We start from the raw sequence: 27234 nt of genomic DNA on the forward strand, positions 1-27234 counted from the left end.
TCCAAGGCTCTGCTGGAACAAAGCTTTTAAGCAAGATCTGACCCTGGTTTGAGTGGTCTTTGGCCCTTAACCAGCTAATTCCAGGAATTTGCTGCCCTCCAGTGGTTTCTAGAAACAGGGACCTCACACTGAAGGTGCTCGAATATTTGCTTAGTGAGCCATGTTATCCTCATCCCTTAACTGATAGCATTTTTTCTTTCTGAGCTGAACACAGCTTCCCTCAGGAACCCTTCCTGTGGGAAAGAAGCCAGACTTCCTACAGCATTCAAGCTTGGTGGTGGAATTCTTCCCACCAGGTCTTTTGTCTCTTTGAATCCACCTCCTGGTGTGCTAATCCAATTTATAATGGTACAGTTTGTTCCCCTCACGTACTAGGTACAGCCTGATGTCAGCCCTTTATTGTTAACATTAGCATAACAGGGAGCACATTGTAGTGGCAAATAGAATTTTAGTTTTGCTACAGATCAAGATGACTAGTGTTAGATACCACATTGCTGCCTAGTAGACTCAAAACACTGAATTGTTTGTTGATACTCAGAGTAACTGAGATAGTTTTGATTGGTTTGATTAGTTTCCAATAACCACTTCAATATACAAATTAGATAATTTTGACAAGTTTAATAACTTCTTGTAGACAGGTAGATAAGTGAAAGAATGCGTAGAGGTTTGGAGAGGCTTATGAACTTGTAAGTGCTGGAAAGAAGGCATTTGTGTTACTTTTCCATGGATCTATCACAAGAAGAGGGCATTTTTTGACACCTAGTGTCTACTACAGTAACTAGTCATATGTGGCTAAGTTAAAGTGAAAATCTAGCCAGTTTGATAAGGATCCACGTATTATATTAGCACTTGCAAGATTAAGACAAGATTGCAACTTACATTAAAAAAACAAAAACCCTGCTGGTTGTGGTGGCTCAGGCCTTTAATTCCAGCAGTAGGGAGGCCAAAGTAGGTGGATCCCATCTAATTGGAGGCAGCCTGTTCTACACAGACTGTCGCATATTCCTCTCCCCAAACAAAAATCCTTGAGGTTTCTCAGTTGCACTAATCACATTTCAAGTGCTCAGAAGCCAGTTGTCCAGTGCATACATGGAACATGCCGTGGGTAGTTTTAGTGGACAATACATCTAAGGCTAAGGCAGTCGTGATTTTAGAAAACAAACAGGGGGAATGAATGCTCACAAGTTCTGGTAACACTGTTCTATTGATGATGCAGTTGGCCTTCCATGATTGTGAGCCCTGCATTTACTAATCTAATTGTAGATGTAAAGAGATGTATTTTGGGGGAAATGTGCCTATTCTAAACATGGACAGACTTACTTAGGTTTTTATAGTCTGAAGATAGGCATAGATTTTGTGGAAGTACTATGCCATCTTATGTTAGGGACTTGGATACATGGTGGTTTTTGGCAGTACTGGACACATAATGAGGAACAACTGTAATACCTTGAGTGCTATAAGCAGTTGACATAGCCCACAGTGTATAAAGTTAATTCTGAGACTTTTATCTCCCTAATCTTTTTCTATGAGGGAAACACCTAAACAATCAGACTTAAGAATTGCTTCTCTATAAAAAGTTGAGTTTTTATTAGAGTATCACATTCATACACACTGTATGGTGATAGCAGTCTTTATAACCATAGTCAGAGTCTAAAGGGGGTTGGGGAAGGAAGGACCTCCCATAGCTCTAGGCAGGGGAGTCACTGTTGTCCGTGTAGCGGTGATCTCCATCAAAGGAACAGGCTTCACCGGAGGCAGGCACTCCCGCATACAAGTAAAATGACAGAAAAACCACCAGGGCTGGAGGTTTTACATCATTTTATTTTCCAGATTGTAATTTTTTTTCTTTTTTAAATAAAATGCCAAGGCTGGCCTAGAACTTATTGTTGTGTAGTCTAAAGGCTGGCCTTGCTTTTTCAGTACTGTTCTTGGCTCCCAAACTCTCCAATGCTGGAATTACAGGCATGACCCAGCATGCTTGGCTTCACTTATCACTTATAAGTAGAAGTCTTCACTGTGCTGGGGTAAAAGTTTTTCTTTCCACATGTTCAGTTAGGAATCCTAAGATGATGGCTCTATAGTCAGAGCTTAAAGGCCTGTGGAAGAATCTCACAGATACCAGCAGGCCATCAATCTGAATCCAGATCATGGGGGCTGTCATAGCCAAACTCCTTTTGTACATCCAAAGGGTATTTGCTCCACACCAGTCGCCTGCAGCTTCTCTCCTCATCACTGAGGCTGTTGTATTCATCAGAGCCTATAAGGAGATAAAAGATTGTATTTTCCATTATAAAGTACTTGCTCATAAAGAAAATTTATGATAAAAACTTAGACAACCTCCAGGAGTCAGTTCTTCCATTATGTGGGTGTTGGGAGATCAAACTTGGGTCATCAGCCAAATTATCAGGGGTCAGAGGCTTTGTTTTAGGCAAGTACACTGTACACTGTCACTGTCTTCAGACACACCAGAAGAGGTCATCACTGGATCCCATTACAGATGGTTGTGAGCCACCATGTGGTTGCTGGGAATTGAACTCAGGACCTCTGGAAGAGCAGTCAGTGCTCTTAACCACTGAGCCATCTCTCCAGCCCAGGCCTTTTTGTTTTTAAATTATTACCTCTTCCCTTACTTACTTTCGGGATCTACCTAGAGCTTACTGCTCTGCTACCTCAGTCATGTGCGTGCTGGGATGACAAGGATGTCCTGTCCTGCTAGAGCCATGTAAATGCTTAATCTCTTTAAAAATGAATTAATTTGTTATGTATAGTGGTCAGATGACAACTTATAGAAGTTAGTTTTCCTTTTACAGAGAGGATTACAGCAATTCATGTTGCCAGACTTGCTGGGTGATATGTTAATACCTTTTGTTTTTTGAGAAAGGGTTTCTTTGTGTATGTATCCCTGGGTGTTCTAGAACTCTCTTTTTAGAGCAGGCTGACCTTGAATTCAGATACACATCTCCCTCTGCCTCCCAAATTCTGGGATTAAACCATACCCAATTTTCTTACTTATTTTTTTAAACGTTTAGTGTTTTTCCTGAATGTATGCATGTGCCCATGTATACCTGGTGCCCACAGAGGTCAGGAGAGGGAATCAGGTTCCCTGGAATTGAATAGAATTAAGGATGGGTGTAAGCTGCCATGTCAGTAATGGAAAAAGAACCCACATTTTTTGTAAGAACAGCCAGTGCTCTTAGCCATTGAACCATCTCTCCAACCCAGTTAGTACTTCCCCCAGCAGTTGGGGAAGCTGGCCATGCAAGCACGCTGTCAATTCATTACACATCACCTCCATCTTGACTCCCACCAGCCCCACTCCATCTGGATTGCTACCCACCTCTGGAATCTTCATCTCTATCACTGCTTTCTTCATCTGGGTACTCGTTGCGCCAGTTATTTTCACTGTTTTCATCATCTTCATCTTCATAAATATCTTCTGGCTGCTCATCATCATTCACCTGAACATCTCAACATAAACACGAGTTTAAGTCCAAATTCTAAGTTATGTTCTTTATAGGAAGCTATTGGTAGTACCATCTTGGGGAGATTCAAGTAAAAGTACCATGTGTAAAAGACAAGGAAGAGTTTGTCTGACTCTGCTTTACAAGAGACTAGGTAATCTTAGGCCCAGACCCAACCTAGAGTCTAGCTATAGATACCACATCCCAATGCAATTAGAGGGGAATGACTGTAAAGAGGTGGTAGCATTCATGAATGGCTGGGTGGTAGAGGGACTGTAACAACTGTGTCAAAGGTTAGGATCAAAAACTTAGGGTAAGAGGTAGAGGAAAGGAAGAGTAGAGACCACAAAGTGGTCTAATGTGGTGCCTATCCACACTAGTAATGGCCTCTGAGGGCACCCAGACACATGCACACCCACACAGGCAGACAGATATGTAGACTCACACACATAAACTGGGGGGAAGGGGGCTCAATGTTTTTGGAACATGGAGTCAGGACATTAAGGAAATTTTTCTTTTTTTCTGAGCTAGCCCTGGCTGGCAGGCAGCTTGCTATGTGTGGATCAGGATGGTCTCACAGAGACTCACCTGCCTCTGCTTTTTTTTTTTTTTTTAAAGATTTATTTATTTATTATATTTATATTATACTGTAGCTGTTCAGACACCACAAGAGGGCATCAGATCTCATTACAGATGGTTATAAGCCACCATGTGGTTGCTGGGATTTGAACTCAGGACCTTTGGAAGAGCAGTCAGTGCTTTTAACCACTGAGCCATCTCTCCAGCCCCCTGCCTCTGCTTCTTATGTGCTAGAATTAAAAGTGTATGCCAGCATGCCTGGCTCTTCTTAAAAAATTTACAGAGTTTCCTATTCTTGGGGGTTGAAGATATAACTCAGTGGTTCTAACCACTAGAGGTACTTACTGTTTAAGAGGACCTGGGTTCAATTCCTAACACCTACACATTGGCTTACAATTATCTGTAAACTCCATTGCCAGAAGATGGTAACACTCTTCTGGCCTCTTTTGGCATGCAAGTGATGTACAGATATTCACGTAGGCAAAACATCCATAAAGTTTTTTCTTACTCATGTCTGGTTTTACTGTCTCAAGGTTGTGAACAAAACTTTCAGTATAAGTAGTCCAACATATTTGTATTTCTACAAAAGATTCAAAATAGAATTTTCTTTCCAAGCAAAACCAAGAACTAGAAGAATGTTTTATCAAGAGAGAAATGCACAGCCAGGTGTGATGGTACATGATTGTAATCCCAATGTTGGGGAAGCTGGGGCAATTCAGATTGCCACAAGTTAAAAGCCTGGGCGACATGCTAAGCACGAGGCCTGCCTGGTCTACATTGTGATATCCTTTCACAAAAATAAAACGGGGCTCTACACGCTTTAAGTACCAGAGTCCGGATATCCAGAACCCTTGTAAAAGCTGGGTGGGCTGGGGAGCCTGCCTGAGATCCCAGGTAATGGGAGATAGAACCCGGAATCCCTGGGGTAAGCTGTCATTAGATTAGTTGGAATTGGCAAGCAAGCTCTAGCTTCAGTGAGAGATTCGGCATCAAGGAAGACATTCAATGAGCTGTGTGAGATCCCATTTCAAAATTAAAAAAAAAAAAAAAAAAAAATAGCAAGATAACTTTGTGGTTAAAGGTGTTTGCCAGCAAATCTGATGACCTAAGTTGCATTCCAGGAGTCCCTGTGGTACAAAGAAATTGTGGCTTCCACACATGCACCATGCATACACACTAAATAAAATTGATTTTAAAATTTAAAAAGAAAAGGAGTGGGTTGGGGATTTAGCTCAGTGGTAGAGCACTTGCCTAGCAAGCGCAAGGCCCTGGGTTCAGTCCCCAGCTCCGAAAAATAGAAAAAGGAAAAAAAAAAAAAAAAAAGAAAAGAAAAAGAAAAGGAGTGGGGTCCAGGAAGTCAGAAGTGCCCTGTTATGCCCTTCTCCTCTTAGACCTCCTTACCAGCTCCCATTCCTGGCTGTAGGGCTGCACAGACAGGATGTTCTCAATCCACCCTGGAGGGGCCATCTCCATATAGTAGATGTCATATACATAGTCATCACTGTGCTTTGGTTCCTCCTGGTGTTCTACTTGGGATCCATCCTCAGATACAGTCAGCCTCTCACGGATCAATTCTACAGAATTGCAGAGGATCACATCTGGATCAGATGTCTACAAAGAAACCAGATGACAGATTAAGACTCAAATGAGGACTCTTTCGAAGGATGCTCAGGCTTGGGTAAACAAAGGCCTGTATTTTTTTTTAATGCCCTATTCAAGATGGCTTTTTGTTTTGAGACAGTTTCATTCTATGTAGCCCTGGCTAGCCAGGAAACTTGCGATATTGACTAGGCAGGTTTTGAACTCCCAGATTTTTCTCTGCCTCTACCTCCTAAATACTGGGACTGCAGTTAGTCAAGATTCTTATCCTCACACACTTGTTTCCTTCTACAGGTCTTTGAGTACTCTTTGCTGGTATTTTCTTCCTTTGGGAGACATATGCCCATAAAGGTTCTCCTGGTAAAACCTATTAAAATGTGTCGTCTGGCTCAACTTGACTGACCAATATCCTACATGTAATAAAAAATAGACTCACCTATAATCTTTCTGCTTTCAAGAAAGAAGAGCTTGAAAACAAAGGTTCCAGAAAAGAACTGACCCAGGTTAAGATGTTTTCCAGCTTCTATAGGTACCCTGGTAGCACAGGTCAGTATGAAACTGCAGGGAAATGCTACAGATGGCCCCTCTCAACAAGTTCACCACAGAAAGCTACATTGGTGCAATCAGCAACCATACAGAAGTAGGTATGTTCCATGACTAAAGCACTCAGGGAGACTGATGCTGTCACATACAAACCAAGGGGAATTTTCCGTTTCTCTGAAGTCACAAAGGAATTAGGTAAAATATGTTTTTGTAAAGGCGTTTTTTTGCTCCTTAAAGTTTTTTTCTTTTGCTTAATCTATATGAGTGTTTGGCCTATATGTATGGATACACACTATGTGTATGTGTGCTGCCTTGGTCAGAAGAAAGTGCTAGATTCCCAGAGACCTGAGTTGCAAATGGTTGTGAGTTGTCATGTGGGTGTTGGGAATTGAACTCAGGTCCTCCGTAAACTTGGTGCTTTTAACCTGTAAGCAAACCCTCCAGTTCAGTAAATTAAATAGCCATTAAGTTTCCAAGACTAACAAAAGTGCCAATCAACTTTATATTGAGTAAAATCAACCAGCTTCCGTCTTTGGGTTATAGGTAAATAGAGATATTTTTTTCTCCAGTTCTGAGATTTGAATTGAGGGCCTATGCAAACTACATAAAAAGCTTTATCACTGATCCCTAAATTCCTAGTTTACTTTTAGGTTACTGTATTTTTTTATGAACAGACATTGCTCTTATAACTTTTGTCACTAGCCTGGACTATTTATGTAGCCTGGACTTGCCTCAAACTCATGGACATCTTACCTCAGTTTCCTCAGTGCTGAAATTATAAGCATTGAGCCACTATACTTAGAAAGATTAATTTCAAAAAGTCACAATTATTTGTGTGTCCTAGTTAGCTTTAACTGTCAACTTGACATAGCCTAGTCACCAGTGAAGAGAACCTCTAAATTAGATATTCTTGACCTCATGGGTTGTGACCCCTTTGGGGGAAGGGTGTTGCATTATCGGATATCCTGCTTATCAGATATTTACATTACAGTTCACAACAGCAGCAAAATTGCAGTTGTGAAGTAGCAAAATGAATTTATGGCTGGGCATCACCGCACGAGGAACTGTGTTAAAGGGTCACATCATTAGGAAGGTTCAGAACTATTACTTTAAGTTCTTTCCAAAGTACTATGCTTGTTTTTTATGGACTACTCCATAAGAAAACTCCAGTTTCATCAGTTTATGTAATATTTAATTACCAACACAACATTAAGCGCACAAATCAGCTGGAGGTGTACTGGTGCAAGCCTTCAATCAGTACTTGAGGGAGAGGCAGGCAGATCTTAGCTGAGTTCAAGGCCAGCCTGGTCTACATAGTCTCAAAAAACAAAACAAATACAGGCATAGAAAAGCCCAGGTAAGACAGCTAGAAGCTCCTCACCCACACTTATTAATGGGAATACACACAAAAACCATAGTAGTAAAAGTAGAACAATCAAGATTCATTAAGAAGCTCGTAAGAGGAGTGACAGTTTATATGTACAAAATCTCCATATAAAAACTATCACTTTGAATAACCAATGCCTGCTAATAAAACCTTTTTGAAAAAAGTAAAAACAAGATGGCAATAAAAGTATCTAATTCATAGTATTGTGAAGATTAAGTAAAGGTAATACGGAGTTAGGAATATAGCTCAGTGAAAGAACACTTGCCCCAAGCTTGCTTCTTTGTAGTGACAACTCTGAAATTTTGGTTTAAAAAAAAAAAAAAAACCAGAAATATTACAGGAATATGCTTTTGTTTTAATTCCAGGTGTGGGGATGTGGGGCTGCTTTGAGCTGTCGGAAAGCAGCTGACATGATTTGCCTCATGCCCTAGCAGAGGTGGCTTTTGCCAGCTGCAGATAGTTTCTGCAATTGTGACATTGGAGTTCTGGGAACTTTTCAGAAGGCATTTATTTTTTATTTTTTATTTTTTTTAAGATTTATTCATTTATTATATATAAGTACACTGAGCTGTCTTCAGATACACCAGAAGAGGGCATCAGATCTCTTTACAGATGGTTGTGAGCCACCATGTGGTTGCTGGGAATTGAACTCAGGACCTCTGGAAGAGCAGTCGGGTGCTCTTAACCGCTGAGCCATCTCTCCAGCCCTCAGAAGGCATTTATAAATGCTAGGGCCCATCCTCAGGGAGGTTGGTTGCAGATTGTTAGTAGTCGGGCTCAAAGAGGAAACAAAAAGAAATCAGATTCAGAGATTCTCTCTCTCCCCTCTATCTTCTCTCCTATCTAGTAATAGGAGGTGAGAAGTGTGTGTGTGTGTGTGTGTGTGTGTGTGTGTGTGTGTGTGTCTGTCTGTCTGTCTGTCTGTCTGGGGCGATAAAGAGTGGGAAAAACCCACCACATGTGGCAAAGACCAGCTATAAGCACAAGAAGAAACAAGAAGAAATTAGATTTAGAGATCCCTATCATATCTCTCCCCTTTATTCTTTTTTCTCTTATCTAGTGATTGGGGGGTAGGGGTGGGGGGAAGAAGAACTTACAAAGTAGCAAAGACCAGCCACACTCCCTAGGCACAAATACTTAGCAAAGTAATAAAAGCAACAGTATCTTTTGTTACTGCCATAGCTGTTTTCTTTTGTTGAATTGCTTATCCATGTTAAGTCTTGGGAACAGAAACTTTTATTTATTTAATTATTTTTATTTAGTGTTCTTGTTCTTATTTATCTGCTTGCTGGCCACTATAGGGTGACTACTCTGTTACATGGATCTGTATTCTGCTACAATACAGATCCATAGTAATTGAGCAGCCTACCACACACCTTACTAAAACCTCTGAAGTTGTGAGCTAAAAACCCTTCCATATTTACCTCATTTTTCGTATATATCTTAAATAGCCAAATCTACTTTTAAAAGGCCTGCATCAGTTTTGTTTGCTTATTTATTTTAATACACGTTCTCATCGTGTAGCTCTGGCTGGCCTTGAAAGAAGAGATCTATCCATCCATGCCTCCTGAGTATTAAAGGCCTGATGATCAATCACATTCAAACTAGAGACAAGGTCTAACTATGTAGTCCTTTTTGGCCTGAAACTCAGGGATCCACCTGGCATTGCCTCCCAAATTCTAGGAAGGAAAGTATGACAAAACACACACACACATACATACATACATACATACATACATACACACACACACACACACACACACACACCCCACACGAAAGAAAACCAACCAATCATAAGGAGTGTGGGTGGCACATGCCTGTATTCACAGCCCTGGGACGGGCTTAAGTAGGAGGACCGTTGTGTGTCAGAGGCCTGCTTGGGCTACACAGCCAGTATTATGTCAACCTGAGCTACCCAGCAAAACTATCTCAACAAAATAAAAACAACAACAACAACAACAACAACAAAAATCAAATAGGTAGAATGAGGTCAACCTTTAGGGTGAATCATCCATTCTTAAGCTTACAGTGTGCATGCCCTTAATTACTGCCTTCCGGAGCAGAGCAGACAATATAGTACTCACTTTGCGGCAGTCTGTGGCAGCAGCCTCTGGGTCTTCTTCCTCGTGGACCAGGTCCAATAACTGGAAGCCTCCGTCCCTGACAGCTTCTGACACACACTGGGGCTCCAAACTGTTAGAGGTCCCCGAGGATCGGTGGCTGGAGACTACTCTGTAGCGGCCCTCTTTACGGACCTCGCGAACCGAGGCACGAAGATCGCGGCGGATACGCAGCTGGCTGCTCCGGGACGGGCGCAGGGCAGCCCGCACAAGCTGCTGGATTGGCTCCTCCTGAGGGGCGACAGAAAAAGGATGTCTGCTTCAGCAATTGTTTGAATATGGACAGCGTTCAAAGATCGCTTCCACAAAAAAGAGTCTATCCTCCTTCTCATACCTGAGATCGCACGGTGGCAACCAATTGGAAGACATTTCTCTCCGCCCCTGTCTCCTGACCCTCTGGTGTCTCTGGAGCAGACGACTCGACTTCGCCGCTCCGGAGGCGTTTACAGGCCAGCACGAGAGCCTCCGCGGGCTCCGCGTTGCGCTTCCGCTTCACGCGCAACACTGCAGTCCTGCCGGCCTCCATAGCGGCAATCGCGGAGTACTGTGGGAAGGCGCGGGGTGAGATGGGATATATATCCAGTTCCGTAGAGGGCCGTGCCTCGTGGAACGTCCCTCTACGCACCGACGCCCCGCCCCCAGTGGGTGAGGCAAAATGGCCGCGGAATTTGCGGCGAGTGGAGTGCTTCCCACAGCGGGTGAGCTGTTGGGCATGTTGGGGAGGTTGGGCCGTGGCTGGTCCTGGGTGCAGTTAGTCTTCGGGCCTCATTTTTAGGGCTCTGGCATAGGACTCTGGCTTGGGAACATTCGGGTTTCCGGTATACTTATCTTCTGGTCTTCTCCAGAATCCACGTGGAGTTGTTCTAGCACCTTGAACAGGTCTGCAACAGCAGTCCGCGTAGGTGACTGTCCTTTCTCAGACTGTCGCCGAGCTCAGAGTAGGGTCTGAGGCGCACGGCTTGTTCTAGGAGCCTCCAACCCAACCGGGAACGGTTGGCTTTCCTTAGTCGGTATTCTGAGTAGCTGGAAACCATTCAGTTCACACTTGCCCGGAGCAGTGCCGTCGTGTGTACCCTAGGTGGACATGTTTCTAATTAAAACTCTGGAGTGGCCCTCAGTGCATTTTTAAGTGTATTTTTAGTTAAACCCTAGCGACATCACAGAGAAGTACCCTTAATATGTCGAGGAATAACCACTTCTGTGCTTTTACTGTCTAATGTTAGCTCATTGCTTGGCTTACCCTGCCTTCTTACTTGCCTTCACCTGATGGATGGACCACGATGAACTTGTGTTGGAATTTCTGAAAAGTGTCAAAACTTCCAGCAACATTATTTACTATAGGACTTCCTCCTACTTTTTCTAAAGAGCTCACGTATGTCTCTGACAGGCGTGGAACTCATAGAGATACTCCTGCCTCTGCTTTTCTAGTGCTAGAATCAAAGACATGCACGAACACGTTGTTATATTTTGTTCCTGTTTTATGACAAGGTCTCACAGCATAGCCCAGGCTGGCATCAAACTTCAGATCCTTCTGCCTAGGCTTCCTAAGTGTTGAGATTGTAGACATGAGCTACCACAAATGGCTTTTATTATAGTTTTTTGATGGTATATGCTTTATACAAAATGAAATTACTCTTGCTAGAAATATCAAAATACTAATTTTCTTTTGAGATGGACTGTCACTATGTAGTTCTTGGTGGCCTAGAACTTGCTATGTAGACCATTGAATTCAAACAGAGATCTGCCTGTCTCTGCCTCCCCAGAACTGAGATTGAAGGTCTATGTTATCATTAATAAAAGTTTTTAAATAACTTTGACATATTTGTCTGTTTCTTGATTTTTTTTCTCTCTTTGTTTTCTTGTCCTTTGCCTCATCCTAGGCATTATAATTGATTAGGTTTCTGATATCCAGTTCTAGTCCTAAGAAGTAAATTGATAAGCCCACATTTCTGTGCAAACACTGAGGAGCCAATTGGCGCCATGAAGGTCTTCTGTGGCCGTGCCAATCCAACCACGGGATCCCTGGAATGGCTGGAGGAGGATGAACACTATGATTACCACCAAGAAATTGCCAGGTAACAAGGGTTGCTTCTCAGCTGGCTATAGATGGTATAGGTCTTGTTGAGGCTAATTTAGTTTTGAAGAAGATTCTGGAGATCGTTTTCTGAGCAGTTGAGATGTTAGGAGAACAGAATACTTGTTGAAAGCAGTGTGGGAAGTGGGTTGGAGAGAGGATAGTGAGTGGTTCCTGCAGTCCTATGGTTGAAGCAGTGAGAGAGGAAAAACAGCTTGGAGGATCGGGAGTTTGGTAACCCACTGTATGCAGCAAAAAGAGAAAGTACATGAAGCACCAAGATTTCTCCTGGTTAGATGACTGGGTAGGTGGGATGCTCTCCAGCGAGGAGGAGGGGTTTCCTGTGATGCTAGAGGTAGAAAGAAGCATGAGTTGGGAGACATGGAATTTGCAGAGCTTGGTAAAGATGAGATTGAGAGAAGTTGCAGCATCTCAGTGAAAGAGGTTATAGAACATAAAAAATGGGATTTGCTGAGGAAGCTGAAGTAGAGCCAGAAGGAAAGTTAGGATGGAAAGAAAAGAGAAACTTAGGAAAAGGAGTAACTGTTAGCAACAGCAGTGATCAGATCTGATGAGGGTGAGCTCTGTTGGTGCAGTGGAGAGAGGTGAGTGGACCCGAGAGATCCTGCACTTAAGACTGTGGGCAGCTCAACCTCCAGTAACTCACTGCAGAAGGTAACTCACTCCAGAAGACATGATGCCCCTTCTGGACTCTGGGCACTTGGACTCACAGGCATACTCATACACATATGATTAAAGATAAAATATTTTTTGTGATTTCATCTATATATTTATTACTGGCTAGTTTTGAGACAGAAGAGGGAGTCAGAGCCTCCTGCTACTCAAGTTAGACAATTGTAAGCCACAATGTGGACGCTCAGAATCAAACCCTGGTCCTCTAGAAGTGCAGCCAGTTCTCTTAACCGATGAGCCATCTCTCTAGCACCTAAAATAAATGTTTTATTTTTTTTATTTTTTATTTTTTTAAAGTAGGTAGGGCGGATGAGGATACAGCTCTGTTGATAAAAGGGTTGTAGGACCTTAGTTCAGTTTCTAGAATGTCCTGGGGTTTGTTTTGTTTTGTTTTTGAGATGGAGTTTCTTTAGCATTGACTGTCATGGAATTCACTATGTTGACCAGACTAGCCTTGAACTCAGTGATCCACTTTGTTCTCCCTACCAAGTACTGGGATAAAAAGTTTGTGACACCATGCCTTGCATGACCTCCACCCTTTTGAGTTTATTGATGTGTATGTGAATGTTTTACCTGCATATATTCATGTGCCTGGTGTCCAACAGGGCTAGAAGAGGTCATCAGATTTCTTGAAACCAGAATTACAGATGGTTGTAAACCACCATATGGGTGCTGGGAATCAAACCCAGGTCCTTTGCAAGAGCAGCAAGTACTCTTTAACTGCTGAGTCCCCTTTCTAGCCCCTGGAATTGACATTAAAAGAAGAACAAGTTAGTTGTGTCAAAAGCTGGTAGGAATAGCTAAAGGGGGTGTAGGCAAGAGTTTGAGGTCACCTGGGCTGTACATTTTATATATTTGGTTGTGAGCCTAGCCTTTAACGGCTGAGCCATCTCTCCAGCCCTGGGCTGTACATTTTAAACCCAGTGGTGGTGGTTCACGTCTTTAGTCTCAGCACCAGAGAGTCAGAGGCAAGCAGATCTTAGAGTTTGAGGCTAGCTATAGAGTGAATTCCAGGACAGCCAGGGCTACACAAAGAAACCCTGTCTCCAAAAACCAAAGGAAAGCAAAACAAAACAAAGAGTGTGTGTGGTGACACCTGCTTGTAATCTCAGCACTGGGGAAGTGGAGACAGGAGGATCCCTGGGGCTTGCTGCTCAGTCAGTCTGTCCAGTTGGTGAACTCCAGGCCAGTGAGTCCTGACTCAAAGGAAATGATAGTATTTAAGAGGATGACTGGAGATTTCCCTCCACTTTTTACATGCTTTCACAAACATGTACTTGTGCACCCACACACATGAATGGGTAGGGAGCACGTTTTCAACAGTGTGAATTTATCTTAGGTTGCAATCCTAATTAGCACCAAATAAATGTATTTTTCTTTATTCTTAGCTTGGTTGGTTTTATTCTCATTTAGAAATAACAAAACATTGAAAATAACATATGTCCATCAACATTGTTAGGCAAACCTGTGGTATATCTATCCAGGGGGATACAATGTAGCAAACCTGTGGTTGTATCTATCTAGGGGATATAATGTAGCAAAACTGTGGTGTATTTATCTAGGGGATACAATGTAGCTGGGAAAACATATGTGCTCTTTATTTTTATTTCATCCTCCACTGGTAGAGGGATCTTCATAGTACATCACATGAAAAAGAGCAAGTGTATAATTATACCACTTTGTGTTAGAAATAGGGTGAAATGTGTTGCTTAGTTTTGCAAGAAGATGCACTGGAAGGATAAACTGGAAACTGATGACTGTAGACTATTAGCTGCCAGTGGAGCCAGCTATTAAGGTTGGGTTAGTGTTAACGAGTCACAGTTAGAATCACCTAAAGAATTTTCCTGATTGCCTTGGATAAAGTTTGAGGGTGTTTCAGAAACAAGTGTCTTTGCTTGGCTGTTTCTCTTGCCAGTGTGTCAGTTTGCTCTGTTGCTGCTGCTTCCTCCTCTAACCACAGAACCAAGTATTTCCAAGCCTTCAAGTGGGAACAGGAACCAGCCACTCTCCAAGAACTTACTGGGCTTCAGGTGTCAGACAGGGACTACTAAGGCACCCCACCTTCTGGACTAAGTAACTACTGGTCATAGCCCTCCAGTGAGTGACAGCTATTTTGGGATGTCTTAACTTTCAAGACACCTAACCTCAAAGACCAGTAATTTCTTCTTTCTGAAACACCTTTTTCATCTGGCTGCCACCAGAAGGTGCCACCCAGTCAGGGTGCATTTTGTCACCTCATCTAAGGCAATCAGGAAAATTCTTCATGTGCGACTACTTGGGTGATTCTAATTGTGGCAAGACTTGCCCTACAGACTACCCACAGGTCAACTTAATCTAGATAATTCCTCAGTCAGACTCCCTTTTCAGGTACTTCTTGGTTGTATCAAGTTGACAGTTAAAACTAAGCAATTCAAGGTGATGGTAGCATGTATCTTAATCTCAGCACGTGGGAGGCAGAGACAGGTGGCTTTCCCTGTGTTCAAGAACGGCTTGGACTATGTATCAAGTTCCAGGTCAGCTAGGGCTACATACTTGAGACCCTGTCTCAAAACCGAGACAGACAAAAAACTAACCAGTACAGTGGGACAGAGATTGAAGTGAGGATTCTAAGGATTATACCTCCCCCTCATTTAAAGCATGTTAGGCAGGTAAGTATTCTATCACTGAGTGGTAGCCCCAGCCCCCTCCTAAGCTTGGGGGAAATAAAGTAAGCACAGGAAGAACTGTAAGGTGATTCAGAGAGAAATAGAAAATAGGGATGTGACTTCCCTCCCTTTAGACACTGTATCTAGCCATTCATTTTCCCTTAAAGTGATGTGAACTTCTGAGTATGGTGACCCTCACACATGCATTCCTTTTCCCAGTTCCTCTCACTGGTTGGATGTATGGGGTTGTTCCAAGGTGTATATGTATTATTCAAGGTTAAGTCATGTGTTAGGATTGTTGAGTTCAGGATGTTCATGGTTATAGGTGACTATTACAGGCTATCTGTGGTGGACTAGTAAGAGTAGGCCAGCAGAGTAAAGGTGTTTGCCACCAATACTGACAACACAGGTTCGATTCCAAGGGCCCATGTAAATGTGAAAGGAAAGAACTGACTCCTGTATATGTCATTTGACAGCCAGATGCACACACACATAGGTAATTAGACACAAATTTCATCTCTGGAGTCTGAGAAGATCTGCTCTGAGGTACTTTTTTGCAATAGCAGATAATGACAGTAATCGATCATACTAAAATAAAATTTGGGGGCTGACTATGGCTTAGTGGGTACAGGTACTTGCTGCCAACCTTAAGACTTGAGCTCAATTTTTGCAACTCACACGGTAGAAGGAGAGCACCAACTTCCACAAAATTGTGCCATGTGAATGTTTTCCCAATTAATTAATTAATTAAGTAAGTAATTAGAGACAAAGTTTCACTATGTGGACCATGTTGGTCTTAAACTCACAGAGATTCACCTGCTTCTGTCTTCCATGTCTTGAGAGTGAGATTTAAAACATCTAGTTTGGGGCTGGAGAGATGGCTCAGAGGTTAAGAGCACTGACTGCTCTTCCAGAGTTCCTGAGTTCAAATCCCAGCAAACATATGGTGGCTCACAACCATCTGTAACAGGATCTGATGCCCTCTTCTGGTGTGTCTGAATAAAGTGATAAATAAATCTTTAAAAAAAAAAAAAGGTAAAACATCTGTTTTTTTTTTGTTTTTTTTTTGTTTTTTTTTTGGTTCTTTTTTTTCGGAGCTGGGGACCGAACCCAGGGCCTTGCGCTTCCTAGGTAAGCGCTCTAGCACTGAGCTAAATCCCCAGCCCCCAAACATCTGTTTTTTTAAAAAAGAGTTTTTTCAAGACTTTTTTAGTATAAAATCTATACTGGCCTTAAACATCTTCTCTCTCCTCAGCTTGAACCAAGCTTGAACCAATTTCAAATGTGTCTTGAAATGCTTGAGATTACAGGCTTGAGCCGCCTTACTAGGCTATTAAAATATTTAAAAGGATGACACACTTGTTCCATCCAGTTGAGGTCAGCATTTATAGGTGGGAACTCGGTGATGTGCTCATGCATGTCTTTATTAGCAAAGGTTCCTGACTCACTGTCTCTTTTTTATCTTTTAAGGTCATCCTATGCCGATATGCTACACGACAAAGACAGAGTAAGTGTAAAGTAAACTGTATTGTAAGTGAGACAAGGTCTCACTGTCCAGGCCTGGTTGGTGAGAAACTTGCTATATAGGCCAGACTGACCTCCAGTTCAGAGAAGCCACCTTTCCCTGCCTCCTGAGTGGTGAGATTCAACCTGTGCACCATCATGACTGATGGAAACCATAAACTTGTTGTGGTATTTGGAATCTTTGATTATAAAGTCAGAAACTCCTGCAGGAATCAGGACGTTCAGTGATACTGAGAAATGTATCATACAATAGAAAGTCTTTCAGGATGCTATATTCTGCTTCTGCCTCTTCTTCCTTTCACCTTTATTAAGGTACAGTTAACAAGGGCTGAGTAGATGGCTCAGTGGATAAAATACTTGGTTCATAAGTATGAGGATCTGAATTTGGATACCCAGTAAGTCATGTAAAAGCTGGGTATGGCAGCATCTCTAACCTCAGGAGTAGCAGAGGCAGGCAGACTGGGAGGACTTGCTGGCCAGCCAGTCTACCTGAGCCAGTTGCTTGAGGTTCACTGAGAGACTTGGTCTCAAATGCTATGGAATTTGATAGAGGAAGACACCCAGTTTCTGTCTTTTGCATGGGCACACATGACAGCAGGTACATGCACACTGATCCATGTATATAGTACCGTTAACAATTAAATGTCGGGGTTGGGGATTTAGCTCAGTGGTAGAGCGCTTGCCAAGCGCAAGGCCCTGGGTTTGGTCCCCAGCTCTGAAAAAAAAGAAAAAAGAAAAAAAAAAAAGAAAAAAGAAGTTGACAAAATCTCTTTCATTTCAACACTAAATGAATACTATGTCATTTTGGAGGAATATATTTTCTTTGTATATTAGTTTGGCCTCTGCCATTGATCTGTGATCTGGAAAAAAACCGTGTGTAGCTTCTGTCAACCTTGTTTGCTCAGTTTTAAAATGAGTATGCTGTAGAGAGTAACATTCTGAGTCCACTGGCATATATGTATGAAAATGTCTTAATGAACCTCCTACCCCCATTTTAAAAGGTAGTATCTTAACATGTATCCCAAGCTGGCCATGACCTCACTATATAGCCTAGCTGGCCATATACTCATGATAGTTCTCTGGCCTAGGCTTCTCAATGCTGGGATTACATGTCTACATTATTACAGTGTACTCTAAAACCCATTGTTTTGTATGCCAACTAAGTTCATAATAGTAATGATAATATCTTAGTTACTTTCCCTGATGTGATAAAATACTCTGATAAAAGCTACTTAAGGGGAAAAGGTTCATAGTTAGGAGGTTATAGTGTAGCAAGCATGAGGTAGTCATGGCTCTGGGAGTTTGGTGCAGTTGGTCACAATGCATCCACAGTGAAGAAGCAAGATGGCATACTGAGTAACAACACTTGCAGCTAATCCTTTCTCAGATAGTGTTCAATGGCTGGGTAAAAGAAAGCCTCCTACACTTCTCTGTGTTAGAGTCAAGATTCTTAGTTTTTATTTGTTTTTATACAGTCTCATTGTACAGCATTGGCTGGCCTGGAATTCACTCTATAGACTAGATTGCCTTGAATTCATATCTATCTGCCTCTGCCTCTTTTTTTTTCTTTTTTCTTTTCTTTCTTTTTTTTCTTTTTTCTTTTTTCTTTTTTTTTGGAGCTGGGGACCAAACCCAGGGCCTTGCACTTGCTAGGCAAGTGCTCTACTACTGAGCTAAATCCCCAACCCCTGCCTCTTGAATGCTGAATTAAACTCATGCACCACCACCCCTAGCAATTTTTTTTATTAGTGTGTATGTTATCTGTGAAGATACATATTGCGGGCAGGTGATTTTTGAGGCCAGAAGAGGGTGCTGCATCTCTAGAGCTGGAGGCGTATTATAACTGCCCAGTGTGGGCTCAGGAAGCACTCTTAACTGCTGAGCCATACCTGAGCTTTAAAAGGACATTCTTGAGCACCTTTAGTGTATAGACTGGACTAAGGGATCTGCCTATCTTCCCCAAATATCTGGGTGCGTTTGCTGAGCTAACTGGGCAAAGGCAGTCTTGGCTTTTGACAAATAACGTAGCACACTCTTCTTATTATTGTAGTAGTGCGTTTATGAGATTTTCTGATTTTAGTGTGACCCAAATAGAAAGTGTCCTTACTTTAGAGGGAAGTTGGCCAAATGACATTCCATATAGTCAGCCAAACCAGAAATATAGCTCTCCCTTTTTGTGAGCTTGAAATCTGTCATCAAATTATACTGATCTTCTGACTGCAAATTGTTGCTCAGCCCTCAACTTACTTGCATTGAGCTCCTCTTCACATTCCTCTCCACGAAAGCCCAGCAGTCAGTCTATGAGCTGCCATCTGAACACAAGCAATTGAATCAGGTCTTCAACCAAAGCGATACGTGCTCTTAACTGACCAGCCATGGTTCTAGCCCTAGTCAGTGTATGCTTGACATTTTAAGAATTGTTGGAACTATTTTCAGGGTGGATGTGTCATCTTATGTTTCCATTACTGATATATGAAGTATCTAGTTTCTTCACGTTTTTATCAACATTTGTTATTTTAGAGACTGGAATATAGTTCAGTAGAATACTTGCCTAGCATATGTAAGGTCCTGAGTGATACCCAGCATTGGAAAAAGAAAAGAAACCAATATATAGTGTTTAAACACACAACATACAGAAATAACAAAAACCTAACCCAAAACCACAAACCCTTTTTGTAAGTGGGTTTGGCAGGATGGCTTTTCAGGTAAGGCGTGTCTTCAAACCTGACAACCTCAGTTCCATCCCTAGAACCTACATGGTAGGGGGAGAGAATTGACCCCTGTAAATTGTCTTGCGATGTACACATATGGCCTAATGTATGCACAAGTAAATATAAACAAACAAATAATTGTATGTGAGAACTATTTTTTAAATTATTTATTGGGGCAGCAGAGATGGCTCAGCGGTTAAGAGCACGCCAGAGGACCCAGGTTTAGCAGAGTACTCAGAGGGCACATCACAAACTTAGTTGGGCAGGCAGGAGTCCTGGTCTGGGACTGACAGAAGCAGATGCTTCTAGGATTTCCAGAAGTTGACGGGGATGAGGTGTGTGTCTGTGGCCTGTGCTTTCTTTCACTCTCAGATGAATCAGTCCTTAGGTTTTGGTGCTGCTCTGATTCTCCAGAAGGCTGTTTGTTGAGGTACTGGGAGAGATGGCCTGGAACCAGCTGCCATTTCTAAAAGGAACCAGATCAGAACTGCATTTCTACAGGAAGGACATACTTTCTCCTACTCCTACCTGCCACTCACCCTCTTAATTTCCCTCTTTCCTATATCTAACAGTTAAAAAGGGCAGTGGTTTGCAGTCTCTCCAGCATTCCTAAACAGAAATAGAAGATATGGCAGAGAGAGAATCACTTACTACAGGCAAGAGGCTGACTCAGTGATCTTGGAGTCTATCTTGCTCAGCTGGCAAGTGCTGACATCTAGAGGCTAGACATAGGTTCCTGTCTTAAACTGTGCTGCCAACCACGACTCCAGGTCTCTGTAGCACCTTTATAATATCATGTGACATGACATTTTTCCTTTTTTGTAGAATATAAAATATTACCAGGGTATCCGGGCAGCTGTGAGCAGAGTGAAAGACAAAGGACAGAAGGCCTTGGTTCTTGACATTGGCACTGGCACAGGCCTCTTATCAATGATGGCAGTTACCGCAGGGGCTGACTTCTGCTATGCTGTTGAGGTAAGCTTTGTTGTTTGTTGTTTGGGTATGTGTCATCTATCGTAATGGGAAGGAAGGCCTTTAGGTCCGTGAGTTTTCCTGGTCTGTTGACAAACACGTGCCAAGCACATGACCAACTTCCCCACACATAGAGATGAGTCAGACAGGGTTCCTTTCTCCAGGAGTGATTTTTTTTTTTTTTTTTTTTTTTTTTTTTGCTCTAAAACAGTGATTCTCAGACTTGGCTGTGTAAGAATTCCCAAGGAACTTTAAAAAATAGTTATGTGGGCTGGAAAGATGGCTCAGTGGGAAATCAGGGTTCAGGGTCTTCCTGGGCCTCTGACAGATTTGAGCTACCACAGATACTCTTAAAATAACATCAGTTTAATTTCTTTTCTTTCTTTCTTTCTTTCTTTCTTTCTTTCTTTCTTTTTTTCTTTTCTTTTTTTAGGAGCTGGGGACCGAACCCTGGGCCTTGTGCTTGCTAGGCAAGCGCTCTACCACTGAGCTAAATCCCCAACCCCTAGTCATTAGTTTTTTGAGACAGGTTCTCTACATAGTCCTGGTTGTCCTGGAACTCACTATATAGAGCAGTCTGGCCTCAAACTCACAGAGTTCCACCTGCTTCTGGCCCCAAGCTCAGTGTTGGGATTAAAGGTGTGTGCTACCACACCCAACTTTTATCAATATCTTTGAAAGATGAACATAGGCTGAAGAGATAGCTCATGGATAAGAGTTTGTACTGTTCTTGTAGAGGCTGCACTCATGGCTGGCAGCTCACAGCTCTAGCTCCAGGGGTGTCCAACATCTTTGGCTTCTGGTGTGCTGGCACTCACATGTACACACACACACACACACACACAACACACAATATAAAAGCATGTACCACTATACCTGGCCTAAGTTAGACATACTTGACCTGGCATAGGAGCAATAGGATAGGGAGATGGCTCAGAAGTTAAGAGCATTTGTTCCTTCAGAGGACTTGGGTTCAGTTTTCAGCACTCAGATGGTGGTTCTCAACCATCCCTAATTCAGTTCAGGGGATCCAGAATTCTCTTTGCCCTCCATAGGCAACAAGCATGCAAGTTTGAAGTCAGCCTGGTCTACATCTAGAGTTAGTTCCAGGGCAGCCAAGACTAAATAAATCATGTACCTCCAAAAATGAACAAATAGACTATAAAATGAGTAAAGTTAATTAAAAAAAAAAAGTTTTAGGGACTGGAGATACAGCTTAGCAGTTAAAAGCAGTTGTGGGGTATCTACCAGAGAAGACTTCTGGGATGTGGATTTAGCTAGTAGACGGCCAGAGACTGAGTACGCCTGCACCACCAGTGTGTGAATATTGGGCGTAGGTCTGCAGGATTGAAAGGAAACATGTACACGGGTCACCTGTTTTCAGAGAGTGCCACCAACGCTTTAACTGAGATCTCCTTATATACCTGAGGCAAAAGCCATGGAAAAACAACAAAGCAGGTAAAAATCCCCAACCAGGAAAACAGGAGAACAGGAAAAATCTGTGTCGTGGAAAGTCCTGGGCCCAAATCAGGGGCGTAAACAATTTCTTAATAAGAACAAGCTGAAAGGCTCAGTGAGGGAGAAGGGTGCCATGGAAAGTCCTGGGCCCAAATCAGGGCTGAGAGAAGCTGCCAAGGGTGTAAACAACTTCTTGCTATAGCAGGCTAAAGGCTCAGTGAGGGGGAAGGGAAACACCCCGAGGTAGGGCCCAACAAGAGACTAGACTGTAGATTCCATTGTAGCCCCGAGCCTTTCTCAGGGTGAGCCTGGAAACACAAAAGCCATGCCCTGGGTTTGCGTACCTCAGTTAGCCAGGTGCAGAAGCCAGAAAGTGAGATTTACAGACTTTCCCAGAACTATGGTGGATTAGGTCTGTGTTTTGTGTTAGCAGGTGGTACCATCTGTGTGCTGAGGTTTGTAGCCTAAATGGAATGATACTTTCATCATTGGGTCTGTTGTGCACACACCCATACATACAATTGAAAATAATAAAAAGAAATCATTAAAAAAAAATCTATTTACGATCTCTATGAGCTCAAATCCTGAGAGTTTTTGTATATGAGAGTCTGTACTTGTCTTGACTTTCGTAAAAAAAACGTATAATACTGCATTATTCTTACTAGACAGAATTTGGAATCAGCCTAGATATATATAAGTAGATGATAGATAAGGGAAAAGTGTCTACATGCTCACAATGGAATTTTACACAGCCATAAAGAAGTAATGATGTTTAAACTGGGCACAGTGGTGCTCACTTATAATCATAGTACTTGGGAGAGAGAAGCAGGATGATTCAGGAATTTAAGGCCATCCTGGGCTACATGTCATTGTAAGTCAAAAGTCCAAAGTAAGCAAACACGCCAACCAAAAACCCAAAACATTACCAAGGTGTCCAGCAAAGTCATAGAAGTTATGTTTTATAATGATTCTCTTGATAGCTTCAAAGTAAATTTTGTTATCCCTGTTACAAATGAAGGAGCCAGGGCTCAGACTTGTTAAGGACTTAGGTCCTACAATCAATGAGCAAAAGAATTATTGGGGAGATAGCTCATTAGCGTAATAGTTGCCTAGCATGCAGGAAGCTTGATCTTCAGCAAAAATGGTAAATCAACAATTAGGAGCTAGACATGAAGGCAGGGCTCTGGTTCTGTCCCCCCACACACAGAAGGCTGAAGGCAGGACTCTGCTCTGTCCCCACACATACAGAAGGCTGAAGGCAGGACTCTGCTCTGTCCCTACACACACAGGAGGCTGTACAAGTGGACTTGGTGCCCACTTGTCAGCACATAACTATAAAGTTAGCAGTGAGAGTGCTTAGGAAGGCAGAAGAGCTAGATTTGGAAACGTGTTTCCATGCTGCAGTGGCTGAGGACATGCAGCCAGTACAGTCAAGTTCAGATAGAAAATGACCCCAAAAGGTAGAGTACTGTGGAAGCCAACAGAGCAGATTCATGGAAACCTTGGGAAGGAGGTAGTACTTAACAGGTACTAAGGCAACGCTTATAAAAGAAAGCATTTAACTGGGATCTTGCTTACAATATCATCATGTCAAAGAGAATGGTGGCAGGTGGGTGTGGTGCTGGAGAAGTAACTAAGAGCTACATCCCAATTTGGCAAGCAGAGAGAGGCTGGACCTGCTGTAGGCTTCTAAAACCTCCAAGCCCACCCCTAGTGATACACTTCCTCTAAGACGGACACACCTTCTAATCCTTTCAAATGGTGTCCTTCTCTGGTAACTAAGCATTCCAATATATGAACTTATGGGAGCCATTCTTAGCCAGACCACCAGTTATCAAGTACTCCAGGAATGAATTTTTTTTTTATTTCATCCCATTTTAATCAGCTACATGTTGCTAATGTGTTAGATAGTATAGGTAGGTATAGAGGTTTGGCTGAGAGATTGGAGAGATGGTTTAGTGGTTAAGAGCACTGGCTGCTCTTCCAGAGATTCTGAGTTCAGTTCCTAGCACCCATATGATGGTTCTTTAAAAGGACCTGATGCCCTCTTCTGGCATGCAGCAGAACACTCATACATAAAATAAATAAACCAAAAGGTGAAAGCTAGGGATTGACATTGGTGTCTTCCTCAGTCAGTCTCCACCTTATATACTGATGTAGGGCCACTTGGACTCAGAGCTAGCCAATCCAGCTTGTCTAAGCCGAGCTTCTTGTTCCCCTGGGTCAGGCTCCTGTTTCTGGGATTACAGAGAGCCTGCTGCACCCATGCAGGATTTACACAAATGGGGGATTCTGAGCCCCATCCCTCACACTTGCACTGCTGCCTTCGTGTCATGTTCGGCTTTGGCATAAGCAGTTTAGGGATTAAAGGGTTCCTTGTTCACAGTTCCAGGTTATGGTTTATCACTAGGGAGAAGTCAGGGTGTGGGAACTTGAAGCAGCTAGTTGAATTCTATTCCCAGCCAGGAGCAGAAGTAATGAGTGATGGTGCTGGTTTGTGCTCAGCTGGCTTTTCTCTTTCACTCAGTCCTGGACCTAGCCTATGACATGGTGCTGGTCAGGATTCAGGGTGCTCTGCTCACCCAATTAAGAAAAACCCCTCACAGTCATTTTCATAGGTCAGTCTAATCCAGACATGCCCTTCTCAGTTGATACTGTATTGTGCCAAGTGACAGTTAAAATTAATATCACACACTCGAGGTTCACTGTCTCTCCAGCCCCATGAGATCTTGAGCTCGACTGAGGAGAGGCTGTTTTGGTCAGACTAGGGTTTAGGGGAAGAGCAGCAACCACAGGAGGAGAATGCGGAGCTTGCGATCATTTTAGAGGCTCAGACAAAGTGACTGAGGACTGCGGTTTGAGCCCAGAGACCACACGTGGAAAAAACTACATTTTAGAAATGATTATTTCCGCCCAACCCCCAGCAGAATCCATACAATCGTCACAAAAGAAAATATGGCTTTTCTTAGTAGTATAGAAACCAAAATCAGTTTCATGGTAGGAAATACAGAAAACAATTTAGAAAAAAAAAGAAAATATCCTGCCATTTATTTGTTACCACTTTGTATTTATGCAAGTTTCTGTGTTGGGGTTAGAGCTGTGACATCTAGACTAGGCAGATTGAGAAGTCAGGATTAGAGGATGCTAGAGAAGGGCTCAGGGGACTCATGACTTCTGGAGGAAAAACTTGGTGCTTCCCTGTGGGTTGTGTTTGTGTGTTTGTTTTACACACTAGGATCTTGTGTGGCCCAGGCTGGCCTCAAACTATGTGGCTAGGCTGGCACTGAACTGCTCCTCCTACCTACACTTCCCAAGTGCTGAGATTACAGGCATGGTTCACCATTCCCAACCTTCAGTTGGATTTCATTTGGCAGATGGTGTGGAAAAGTTCAGGCTTGCCTATGAATGCTAGAGAGAACCATGTGGGTTAAGAAACGGGGTACAGGGGAGAGTAAAGTGGCCTACATTGTGGAGGGTCCCAAGTACCATAGGGAAATACAGGCTGTGCTTTTAGACCGGTTCACTTCTGAACTGAAGGTGGTCTGGCCACACTAACACAAAGCATGTATTCCTAGGTTTGTAGGACAGCGCTGCTCTTACTGTCCTTACCGTGATGGCGACACCTACTGCCCTTACTAGGTAGTGTAAGATTCCTTCATTTCCACTTAGTTGGCACGAAATGGGATTTGAACTTTTATCTTTTGTTCAGGTGGAGGCTATTGAGACAGTTCCACTCTGTAGTTCAGGCTTGTCTCTAACTCATGTAATTTTTCTGCCTTACCCCCTTGAATCCTGGGGTAGCAGACATGATACCTGGCTGGATTTCATCCTTTTACGTTTACCTTCATGACACATTTGGAGAGTAAAACACTTTGATTGTCGAATGTGGGACCTGAGATGGGTATTATCTTGCTAGCTATGAGTCCTTGAATGGTAAGTTTTTGTTTTTAAATAGCACATTGCTCATTTACCCTCCTGTCTTCTCCTGCCCCTTTTTTCAATTTATAGGTTTTTAAGCCAATGGCTGAGGCTGCTGTGAAGATTGTGGAGAAAAATGGCTTCAGTGATAAGATTAAAGTAATTAACAAGCATTCCACTGAGGTGACGGTTGGACCAGGTAAGGGCCATACCTCCTGTGTGGGAAGCTGTGTGTGAAAAGCAGAGCTAACGAGTGTCACAGCAGTCAGTCACACAAAGAAAAGATGCTTTTTGCTTTAAGCATGTTGGAATTCTTGAGTAGCCTAACTTTTGTGAAACTTGAGGCAAGAAAAGTTTTTATAGTTAGGAGTTTGCAACCTAGAAGGTTCCATATGCTCTTTGAAACTTGGAGAGCACAGCTAAAATGTTTGGAGAAGTCCCAGGACAGGGTTAACCCTAGCCCTAACCCCTACCCTAGTCCTAGTCCTAACCATCACCTAATTGGTCATCACCAGTTCTTAAGATGCAACATTTTAGGATTGAAGGATCTATTTAAATGGATTTTAACTTCATCAATTTAACTCTAATTAAAATGTGTGTGTGTGTGTGTGTGTGTGTGTGTGTGTGTGTGTGTGTGTGTGTTTTGTATGTTCAGTTCAGGCTGCCTCAAACTCCTGACTATGAAGAATCTTTTGAAGGTCTTTGAAGGTCTTGGGTGCTAGGATACATGTGCTGCCACACTGGGCCCATTTTCTCAGTGTAAATGAATATGAAGATGAAGGTGAATGTATCTACTTCAACTAATATGAGGAGGATACTTCAGTGAATGTATCTACTTTAAGAGTATAGTGTAGAGGGCCGGAGAGATGGCTCAGTAGTTAAGAGTATTGGTTGCTCTTCCAGAGGTCCTGAGTTGAATTCCCAGTAACCACATGGTGGCTCACAGCCATCTGTAATGGGATCTGATGCCCTCTTCTGGTGTGTCTGAAGACAGCTACAGTGTACTCATATATAATAAATAAATAAATCTTAAAAAAACAAAAAAAAGAAAGGGGGCTGGGGATTTAGCTCAGTGGTAGAGCACTTACCTAGGAAGCGCAAGGCCCTGGGTTCGGTCCCCAGCTCCGAAAAAAAGAACCAAAAAAAAAAAAAAGAAAGAATATAGTGTAGAGCCTCGTATTTTGATATGTGCCTATAATCCCAGCATTTAAGAGGATTGTGAATTTAAGGCTAATGTGGTCTCTGTGCTGGTTTGAATAGGTTTGGCGCCCATAGATTCATGTGTTTGAATTCCTGGCCATAGCGGTTGACACTATTAGGAGGTGTGGCCTTTTTAGAGGAAGTGTATCAGTGTGAAAGCAGAGTTTTGAGGTCTTAAATGCTCAAGCTATGTCCACATCCACGATCCCTCCTTGTCACCTGTGGATCAAGATGTAGAACTCTCAGCTCCTCCTCCAGCACCACGTCTACCTGCACACTGCCATGCTTCCTGCATGAGATTATAATGGAATAAACCTCGGAACTGCAAGCCAAGCCCAGCGAAATGTCCT

At 42.6% G+C, this 27234-nt stretch overlaps 2 protein-coding genes across 4 annotated transcripts in view; one reads left to right on the plus strand and one right to left on the minus strand.

The window, feature by feature from the left end:
- Positions 1–1563: 1563 nt before the first annotated feature.
- On the minus strand, positions 1564–10228 carry Slc7a6os (solute carrier family 7, member 6 opposite strand). 3 transcript variants are annotated; one of them, NM_139328.2, is made up of 5 exons: positions 10024–10228; positions 9654–9920; positions 5442–5651; positions 3338–3458; positions 1564–2257 (listed from the first exon to the last, which is right to left on the minus strand). In NM_139328.2, exons 1-5 carry the CDS (start codon positions 10213–10215, stop codon positions 2130–2132), a joined length of 918 nt encoding a protein of 305 aa, NP_647544.2. In that variant the 5' UTR covers positions 10216–10228; the 3' UTR covers positions 1564–2129. The 3 variants fall into 3 exon arrangements, with proteins under 3 accessions (NP_647544.2, XP_038953402.1, XP_038953403.1); XM_039097474.2 differs by lacking the exon at positions 5442–5651 and having other exon boundaries at positions 10024–10215; XM_039097475.2 differs by lacking the exon at positions 1564–2257 and having other exon boundaries at positions 3406–3466; positions 10024–10215.
- An 81-nt stretch (positions 10229–10309) lies between these two features.
- The window catches only part of Prmt7 (protein arginine methyltransferase 7), a 50806-nt gene continuing 33881 nt past the window's right edge, over positions 10310–27234 (plus strand). Inside the window, exons 1-5 of the mRNA NM_001014153.1 lie at positions 10310–10387; positions 11570–11764; positions 16572–16608; positions 20162–20311; positions 25775–25883. Of these exons, the coding sequence (NP_001014175.1) occupies positions 11670–11764; positions 16572–16608; positions 20162–20311; positions 25775–25883 (391 nt within the window). The 5' untranslated portion in view covers positions 10310–10387; positions 11570–11669. The remainder of the gene's footprint in view (positions 10388–11569; positions 11765–16571; positions 16609–20161; positions 20312–25774; positions 25884–27234) is intronic.

The sequence above is a fragment of the Rattus norvegicus genome, chromosome 19 (genome assembly GCF_036323735.1).
Source record: "Rattus norvegicus strain BN/NHsdMcwi chromosome 19, GRCr8, whole genome shotgun sequence".
NCBI lineage: Eukaryota > Metazoa > Chordata > Mammalia > Rodentia > Muridae > Rattus > Rattus norvegicus.